This window comes from Ciona intestinalis, unplaced genomic scaffold, assembly GCF_000224145.3.
Source record: "Ciona intestinalis unplaced genomic scaffold, KH HT000034.2, whole genome shotgun sequence".
NCBI classification, from domain to species: Eukaryota; Metazoa; Chordata; class Ascidiacea; order Phlebobranchia; family Cionidae; genus Ciona; species Ciona intestinalis.
In genome coordinates, this window is record NW_004190356.2 from 557065 (window position 1) to 567102 (window position 10038).

The 10038-nt window shown below is 34.5% G+C and overlaps 1 protein-coding gene and 1 long non-coding RNA gene across 3 annotated transcripts; both read right to left on the reverse strand.

Annotated features, from left to right (window-relative positions):
• Positions 1–1542: 1542 nt before the first annotated feature.
• On the reverse strand, positions 1543–3374 carry LOC108950172. The gene is made up of 4 exons (XR_001975100.2): positions 3282–3374; positions 2669–2827; positions 2220–2391; positions 1543–1702 (listed from the first exon to the last, which is right to left on the reverse strand). It is a non-coding gene; the product is annotated as an uncharacterized LOC108950172 (long non-coding RNA).
• A 220-nt stretch (positions 3375–3594) lies between these two features.
• Positions 3595–7427, reverse strand: LOC100182943 (4-coumarate--CoA ligase-like 8). Of its 2 annotated transcripts, none has more exons than XM_026837926.1 (7): positions 7042–7427; positions 6523–6733; positions 6253–6359; positions 6052–6121; positions 5873–5999; positions 5416–5581; positions 3595–3872 (listed from the first exon to the last, which is right to left on the reverse strand). In XM_026837926.1, exons 1-7 carry the CDS (start codon positions 7141–7143, stop codon positions 3687–3689), a joined length of 969 nt encoding a protein of 322 aa, XP_026693727.1. In that variant the 5' UTR covers positions 7144–7427; the 3' UTR covers positions 3595–3686. The 2 variants fall into 2 exon arrangements, with proteins under 2 accessions (XP_026693727.1, XP_018670647.1); XM_018815102.2 differs by having other exon boundaries at positions 3597–3872; positions 5873–6002; positions 7042–7423.
• Positions 7428–10038: the final 2611 nt, after the last annotated feature.

Here is a 10038-nt window from a genome sequence, read left to right on the forward strand (position 1 = left end):
AAAAATAAGGGTGTCCGTTTCAATATCGCACGAGCGACTTCAATGCGCACACTTGTGTATTATCCCATTACTGTCCACAATTTTAATCGCTCCGAGCTACGGAGCATGATACCGCTGACCCCACCCAAAATATTTTTTTGTGTTCTTTCTTTGTCATCAGTTTAAAGCGTTATGTGTTTCTTACTTCGCTTTTATTTCGCCTTTTATTTTGCCCCGCATTTGCATTTTATCTTTTTATATATCTTGTAGGTCACAGGTTTTAACAAATTATTCGGATACATGGGACCCACTTATAAATTTATCATGGTCGAAAAGGAGTTATTGTTGCTCGACGCTTAAAGTAACGTCACATTACCCAATTACAATACTCCGTTAAACAAAGTCAACACTGTGGATACGACTTATCTCATGGGAGACTATATTCTCATGAAAACAAACCCTCGTTGAACGAGGTTGATGATGTACCGTTGAGTCGCTGACAGGCCCAAATCGTTTCTAGCATTTATCGCATGACGTCACACTGCTATCACGTGATTTCGTCTGGTATATAATTCGCCTTTTTCCTGACACAATAACGAGAACTACCCAACTAACGCCACTATATCTGCACTGAGACCTCAAGAACTGAATCAAACTATTAGAATTTAAGTGGGGACGCAATAAATGCACTACTCTTATACCGTATTATCATTAATCGTAATTGAAACATTATTTTTAATTAAGCACCATATAAATAATATTAACTTCTAACATTATCTAATTACTGCGTGACTACAGTTTATCCAAATTCACGAAAACAAGCGATTTTAAGCAACGGCAAAGTTAATTAATGTAAACAAAGCGTATTTACACATATTCTTTACCAATCACTCAATCCTCATATAATAATAATAAGTCTTTACAATACATGTAAAAAAATCATTCTACCTACTGCTCCACAGTCACCAATGGCAATTGAAAACCGCTTTGTTGGCTACTTCGGGTTTGTTTTTAATCGAACGTAGTCGACCGTTGTAGTAAAAGGGTTAATTAAAAATATGCTAATTAGATTTTAGTTTTAAACGTGCTCATTCATTAGATCTGTGATCTCTTGTTTAATAATATATTAAACTATTTTTTAGAATCCTAATAGTTCTACCTCTGTAATCTCCTGGATTAGTGTTTATTTTCACTCCAGAAATAAGTTCATCCAAAACATTAAAATAGATGTGTGGGTACTTTTTTGTTTGTTTTATTATTTTTAAGTGTAGGACATGCTGCAAAAACAAAAGAAATTCATCAGATGAATACTTTATTCAGCGACCCATGTCGTGACTGTTGACTAAGACGTTCAACGATTTTTAGGCATGTCTGAAAATTTTAATATTGTCTTTTTGATAATATAACCACCTATATATTCTAACGTATCATTTTCAACGCCTAAATTTGACCATAGGATGGTGCTGGCACTGGCTCATTTTTTTTTATTGCACCTTAAATAATTACAAAGAGATTTTCTGCTGCCTTTGATTTTGTATATTCGTTGGTATTCATACACATATGTTTATGTCTCTATGATGTATTGCAACGTAAAGTTACCTATGCTTGATAATGATTTAAAGCATTTTTAGTTTTTGTCTCATAATTTTTCCACCAGAGGATTTCGGTAAGCACTTCAGGAATTCAACTCCTCCGTGTAGTTGTTTGTAGTCAGGGAATCGACCTACCAAAACAGTGACATGATGTTGTTATAATATTTTAGTTGATACATCCTCGCAATGCACGGGTGTATAGGTAGAGATTGAGATGTAAACGATACGTTATTAGACACATTTCTCCATTTGCAGCAATCAGTAGGTCATTGCTGAATAATTAAATGTAATTTACCCTCGAGTGTAAATTACTTATTTACCTTCGCGTGGCGCGGTAAGGACAGTCGTTATAACATTGATGTTCTGTTTCATATACATCTTGTGCCGGCTAATGAGTTACTAGTCTACGTATAACATTGTAGGTGATTATTTTTTTCACTTCAACACATTGGGTTGGATCAATTGCTGTTAATGTATTGCCAAAGAACACATATACCCACAGTGGCATCGAGTTTCGAACCACTCACTTCTGTGCTGAAAGTATGTGGTAACCATTATACGACGTAATAGTCACCGGACTTTTTTGTAGCCTACACTTGTACCGTGACTGCAGCCCTTGCTTAACTAAACGCCTCTTATAATATCCACCTTTCATATACTTGTGCACGTCATCTTCATTTAAGTTACTCCCAATGTGAGCCACTATGAACGCTTTTGGGACTTCCCCCTGGTACCCCACTACACCGGGGACCCCTATAACAGCAACGTCAGCGATTTGTGAGTGTTTATGAAGCTCAAACTCAAGCTCTGCAGGGATAACCTGTAAAAAAATATTTTACTTAACATAACCTATATACCTCAATTCAACATGAATGAATAAATGAATGTAACTTACTTTATGTAACTTTTTATTTTGTATTTAACTTGTTGTAACGTATACAGATAATTTAGACAACTCATAGGTACTGGATTGGAGCAATTTGTGTTTAATGTCTTGCTCAAGGAAACACACGACCATACTGGTAACAATGCCGAGCCTCGTACCAACACCGTTGTGCTATCAGCGGAAACAGGCGCGCTAAATATATATTCCATACCACAATTCCATTGTATTTAATGAGATGCTTAATGCGCCCTCTGACGTAAACATTGCCTTCGTTGTCATAACAACCATAGTCTCCTGTCTTTAACCATTTGTCGTCATCGAACAAAGCTTTGTTCGCTTCTTTGTTTCCAAGATATCCCTTTAAAATTACCTAAAATATATGCAAGATTTATGTATATGTTGTTGCTACCAGACGTAAAATAAGTCTTTTAGAAATTTTTTGATTTTCAAGATCACGAAGCAATAAATGTGAATGTATGAATCAAAGTAACTTATACTTTATCTCCGCGTGGCCGGAAAACGACAGTCGTTATGAAACGAATGTTCATACAACTCGCTCCAGCTTACGAGTTATCAAGTATGTTACTATGTAGGTGAATCTTTTTGGTGGGCTGTGTGGCTGATAACTTTGACAACCCAGTAGTGACCACTGGGTTGGAGCGAGTGTCTTGCTCAAGTATACATTTGTCCACAATGGTAGCAACGACGGGCCTTGAACCATTAGTTTTGGGTTCGAGGAAGGCACGCTAACCAACTGTGCTATGGCCCTGGATGATAAACTGAATAACATAGCCCTATAACCTTGACATCATCCATGTATTTACCTGAGGTCCTTTGAAACATAATTCTCCATACTGTCCTGGCCCCAAATTGTTTCCTGTTTCACAATCTACCACCTAAAAAAAAACATTTAATATTCCTTCTTATACAGGGAATAGTCATTGGGGGTAGTTAGCCGGGCGGGAAATAGCCGGTTACGAGGTAAAAGGCACTTGTCTACGCTTCGGCGCACACACGCTAAAAATTATAAATATATTTTATGATTTGATTTCAATTAAGAGATTAAAGAATAAGTGCTAGAATTAAGAAATTGAGATAAGTGCGGAAAAAACTGTTCGACGAAAAGGGGTCTAATGGCGATTACCGTGCTAAAAAATTGTTTATTCCACACGACGGGGCAACGACAGTCGTTATAGTACTAGTGAATATACATCATTGTTTTGTAACAATTAAGTACTCTTACCATCGATGACAGCTGAAAGATTAAGTTTTTTTTTCAAAATCGATTTTAATGCTTCTGCAAATGGAGCACCGCCTACTAAGATGTAATCCAATGTTCTGATGTCATAATCCTTTGCTACGTCTTGGTTGATGACGTCAACCAGTATTGGGGGTAACCCGATAATTCCTGTTATCTGAGAACACAGAACTTGAAATAAACGTGAAACCTTTAAAATGAGAAAGGTTAGTAGCCTATTGAGTAAAACAAACAAACAAAACCGCCAAAAAAATCAATACAAGAGAGCAAAGCTACAGTGACTATGCACATATCGTTATAAAAAGTGTCGTTTTCGTGAATTTGACATCGGGTTTTACAAACCGACTTCCAGCCCCTACATTTTTATAAAATCGACGCCACTGCAATTATATGTTAAATAAACCTATTAGGGGCAATTTTGAATCCTTATTAAAACCAAATCAGTGGAATACAATGGATTTGTAATGAAAAACACAAGTTCGACAAACAATACATAAAAGTTTGTGTATATTAGCTTATTACACACTTATTACTTAACTGCACACATATAGGCTATTAGTATTTTGGATACTATAACAAATAAAGAAGCATTTATATAAGTTGGCAAAGGTGTCAATCCAGCAATACTGAGGTGACAAGTAATTCTCTATTTTCAAGCTGGGTTCACAAAGCTACATTATATGTTTATGCAAGTGACCTGGTTCAGCTCACAGATGTAAACAATTATTTGCATCAAATAGTTCACTATGAAACTCATTTGTATGTAACAAAAAGTAAAACATGCTGTTATTGTATGATTACAATGTATTGAATAAATTAACAGGTTCAACCCCTTTATTGCAAGGTCACACCCAAGAACTCTACTATTGCACTGTTAGCATTAACTAAATTTGTTTGTATGAAAGCAAGTGTACCAACTTACGGTGACAATTTAACGTCCAAACTATGATGTAAATGATTTACTAATCAGACTAAACGAAAACATAAACAGTGCAATACTTGATCGCAAAATTGTCAGCGAAGCAAAAATGAAAATCCTGATTTCTATGGCATTTGGAGTTTGTAGGGGAAGTCCCGATTGAGTCGGCCAGACTGTAGAGGTGTCCGGAGTCAGAAATTTTAGAAATTTTTGGACTTTCTCCAATCCGACTTTTAAAAAAATCAAATCCGACTCCGCTCCTGCTCCGAATTTTTTTTTGAAAATTTAGCAAAATTTACTGCGTATTTATGCGTATGTATAAAATTCTTTTAAGAGGCGTATTTAAACCCGACCCCACCTCCGCTCCGGTTCGGCCAAAAGTAGCCGAAGCAGTCCGACTCCACCTCTAGTAGCCGGAGTCCGGCTCCACCTTTACCAGACGGCCACTAAAAAGGCTAATTAATTGCTAATTATTCGGGGTTTTAAATCTGAAAATTTAGTCTAAAATTTATAAATTTATTTTATGATTTGATTTTAATCAAGAGATTAAAGAATAATGCTAAAATTAAGAATTGAGATTAATGCGGAAAAAAGTTGCAAAAAACAACAACAAGAACAACTGTTCGACGAAAACGGATGTATATGACCACTACCTTGCTCAATAAGTGCTTTTATAATATGCGCCCCTGCTTAAGTAATAGGTTGATACAGTTACGTCAATCGATGTGCGAATTCACTATCTCACTCACACTACAATTCTAGGTAATCTAAAATAAGTTACCTTGTACTTTTCAACAGCAGCTAGCATTGATTGAGCTGTCGGGCTGTGTGTGAATACCAAAGCACAACCTTGTAAAAGGAATTCAGCAGTGAGGTATAACACTCCGATATTGTACATTGATGTCATGGAGTAAATGATGTGTGACCGTGCGGTTTTGTAAGTTGCTCTGTAGTACACAAGATAGCACGGCTTCAATACAAAATAATTTATACGGCCATTATATGCCCATTAAAACTTGTAACGGTCTACGCAACACATATTGTTTGCAAGAAATCTTATTCGCGTTATTCAGAAGTAACTTCAAAGCTTAACACAATTTTAAAGTAATCAGAATATTTAAAACAAATTGATGTCCTTCGTGAAATTAATATTATTTTCCTTTAACTGGCCACTAAAATGCTCAACATTCCACCGTACATGAAAATATAGCAAATATATATGTGTATATAATATGTACCGCAACATTGCCAAACCAGCTTCAACAGAATAACTATTGATTTGAATAATCTTTGGTGGACCAGTAGTTCCACTAGAACAAACCAACATGATTATTGCATCGTCTTCGCCGGTACATATTCTCGAACCTTCTGCATGAATAGTTCAGCATCGTGACGTCACAAACATAAAGTAACTTACCGTCAAGTAAACCATTGTCAAGTATTTGTTTATACGTCTTGTGCTTGCTTGATTCCCCTATGACGTATATCTGCGCCAATCAAAATAAACGATCTGTATTTTCATCGTAAATACTCACAAACTTACATATGTGGTAAAGTATACGCGAAGTTTATAAGAATATCACGTGTAACAACCACTGCTGTTGCCCCTTTCACTTACTTTGTTATCAGTTATTTCCCCTCTGACGTCATTCAGTATTTCGAAGCACCATGTATCGACAATGAATAAATCTGGTTTTTGTATTCTGAACAGTCGTTGTAGTTCTTCTGCGAGGCATAAGAAGCTGATTATCGAAAGTTTATGTTGCTTATATTAATGCATGCTGTATTGATCGGTTTTTAAAAATATGTTATCTTAGCATTATTTGGGTAGATTAAGACTTATGTTTTAGATCTTAGTATTTTTTTCATTTTTTTAAGTGTCTTTCACCTGCCGAAGACAAATAATTACAAGGGAACACTACCGCCCCACAATACATAGCAGCTAGTGTAAGGATTCTCTGCTCTGGTTTGTTCTTCCCCATTACTACAACCACGTCACCAGGACAAACGCCATCTTTGTGAAACGAGTCGCTACATTTTAAAACCGATTCACGAATCGTAAGAAATGAGTAAACTTTCCCATCTTGGTCGTCGTCGATCTAAAGTAAACGAAGTAAGTAACCAGGAATAATCATAAATAGTTCGTGTATAACGCGTTTGATCAACAACACACAAAACATGATTATGAAAGAATAAAATAAATAATTGAATGTAACTTGCATTGTCCTCACTTGACTGAAAACGACAGTCGTGATAACACGGGTGTTTTGTTTTATACACCTCGTACCAGCGTTTATTCATTTATAAATTACATTCATTCATTCATGTCTTTCTAAATAAATAAGTTACATTCATTTAATAATGTGCTCTGGTCAAACACAGTAATGACAAACATAAAACCACCTACCCAAGCTGTTGAACTTCCATAGTCTTCAATTGTTTCCAAAATATATTTTACAAAGTTTCGTTTTGGTATTTCAATATCTTGGTATAAACTTTTTAACTCCATTGTTTTGCCTGTGGTCAAATTCCTATAACCTCGTGTTACTTCAATGTAAAATAAAATACAAGTAACCGTCTTAGACACAGGCGTATTCTACCTCTTTACTTTAGTTATACACATAGCTGTTTCCTGTTTGATCGTGGGAGAACAGATAGTGCCGAAGTTGTGTTCGAAATTTAGTTGCTTGTATCCCCAGACATCGGCAGTATTATAGCGAGAACCCGCCCTTATACACAAAGCAACTCTGCCATCACAATACGCTATATAGTAGGGTGGGGGAAGATGGGACACTTTGTCAGACGAGCCTTTTTTTAATTTTCTTTTTACGGACCCCCACTTAATGATAATCAGAAAAATAAGGTTACAAAATTTTTAGACAGTATTATCACGACTTTATAAACCCCGTCAAAGCTGATTACTGTTTAAATATTAAAAAAATATGTAAAATAGAAACAGTATACTTTGAACAGGCAAAAAATGCGAAATAGTAAGGTGCTATTTTTTAATGCTCGCTAAATGATAGTAAAGCCAATGAATTTTTTTAGTTTGCGTGTGCGATAGATTAAACTAGTTTCATAGCTTCATAAAACAACCTTGAATATTTCGTACAGTTTGATTTTGTCTCATAAAACTAGTTTTAGTTTTGTAAAAAAAAAACACTGAGATATAAGCAGAAAGAAAATAGGCAGGAGTCAATATGACTTTAATTTGAAATAAAAACAACAAAAAATATCGGTTTAACGTTATATATATGAAGTTTACATGCTGGCAAAGAAACTAGCGTAGTCTGTTAAACTCGATAGGTTAACTACAAGTTGCAGAATACTGCTAATGTAAATATATTTCAATTTAGAGTCCCATCTTCCCCCGCATTGTAGTTTTGTATGTTTTTTATTGCCAAACTTTTAAGGATTTGCTTTTAATTTAGTAATTTAAACCTCAGGGGATATTCAACTATAAGATACTGATATATTAAAAAGATAATATTTTGAAAATATATTCGAAATTTGGTTATTTGCACTTGGTGATAATTTATGATAAGTAGCTTGTGTCAAAAACAGAGTAGTAATACCCAATTTGTAGCAAAAATAAAATCTTTATCAATAGTTATAGGGCCTAATCAATTTTCTGTTTTTACAAGTTCATATACGCTTGTTGGATACAATGTTTATCCATTGATGTTCGAACTGTCCCATCTTATTCTGTGTGTTTTCGAATTTGTAAAATTTTACTTGTTGTGCGGATAGTTAAATAACTCCTCGTGTGTTTTATTATTTTTTATTAAATTGGTGTCAATTAATAAAGGAATGATAGTACTAAGTCGTGGTATTACCCAAAATCCGTCATCTATTTTGATTTTGGAAATATTTTGCAATATGTGCTTAAGAGTCCCACCTTCCGCCATTGTACTATACTATGCTAATTAGTTTATACCGTGCTCATGCATTAGATCTGTGATCTCTTGTTTATTTGGTGTACGCAATGATCTACTTTTAAACTGTTTACTCCTTTTCGCTAGATTTGTAATCTATCGCAGTAGAATGCAAAAACAAATTCCTTCTGCACTTTGTTTTATCACCCTGATTGGCTCTGTCAAACGACCCGAACGTATTCTTGCTATTAATAACAATTCACTCGCGAAACAATTTAGAATGGTCAATTAACAATTTAAAAAAAGGCCAATGAAACAATTTAAAATAAATGGTCAGTTCTGCTGGTACCTCCCCGTTAAACTTTTACTTTTTACCGTAACCTATCTATTTAACATGTTGGTTTGCTTACTTTTTTCCGCTGTAAGTCCACATTGTGTTCTCTATTTATATGTATATAAATATTTATAATAAAAAAATTACTTTGGAGTGAAAATACAAGTAAAAGGTGTCTATAGTAAGTCTTTTATATCTCTTATTGAAAGATAATCAATCCAAATTAGTTGTTACACCAGGCGAAGATCGAACTCGGGACATTAGGTTATCAACTGTTTCCGGTTTAAACTAGTTTCACAGCTTCATAAAAAAAAACTTGAACATTTCGTACCGTTTCATTTTGTCTTTTAAAACTCGCTTCAGTTTTGTGAAAAAACTGAGACATATAAACATGAGGAAAATAGGCAAGAGTCAATATGACTTTAATTTGAAATAAAAACAACAAAGAAATATCGTTTTAAAGTTATATTTATAGTAGGGTGGGGGAAGATGGGACACCTTTTAGTTTAGTTTTCTCTTTGCATTTGGTTGTAAACAAAGAACATTCAATGAACTATAAAACCGTATCTTCACGACTTCCACAGACCGTTGTTAATTGTTTAATTTTTTTGGCAAAATTTAAAAGTTTTGCTTTTAATTCAATATTTTATACCTCGGGGTCATTCAAATATAATATACTGAAATAATAAAAATATATTTATAGAAGATATTTGCAACTCAGTCACTTGTACTTGGAGATAATTTATGAGAAATGGCTTGTGCGGAAAATAGTGTAGCAATACTCAATTTGTAGCAAAAATCTTAACTTTGTCTGTTCATTAATAGTTTTTAGTAATTTTGTGTTATTACAAGTTCATGTGCATTTGTAGGATACAATATTTATCCATTGATGTTCGAACATTACCCATTGTCGTTCAAACAATATTAATTTTTGATACAATGTTATACTAGGGTGGGGAAAGATGGGACACATTTTTATTTTATCTTCTCATTTTTGTTTCGTTTTACTTTTTTTGACAGTAAACAAAGAATATTCCAAGAATTGTTAAACCGTCTCCTCACAACTTTTACCGACCATTGTTAATTGTTTAAAACTTTGCTTTTTTACGTAAGAATACTGACGAATATTACTGTAGTATCTTTTTTGTCCGTCATCAAATGTTCCGGCGCCGTGGCGTAGTGTCTAGCGCGCCTG

Coding starts and splice junctions, on each gene's coding strand:
- LOC100182943 (XM_018815102.2), bottom strand. CDS start 7,143: ATGGAGTTAAAAAGTTTATACCAAGATATTGAAATACCAAAACGAAAC. Junction 6,360..6,522: donor TAATTATTTGTCTTCGGCAG/GTGAAAGACACT, acceptor TATGCCTCGCAG/AAGAACTACAACGACTGTTC. Junction 6,003..6,051: donor TGACAATGGTTTACTTGACG/GTAAGTTACTTT, acceptor CTATTCATGCAG/AAGGTTCGAGAATATGTACC.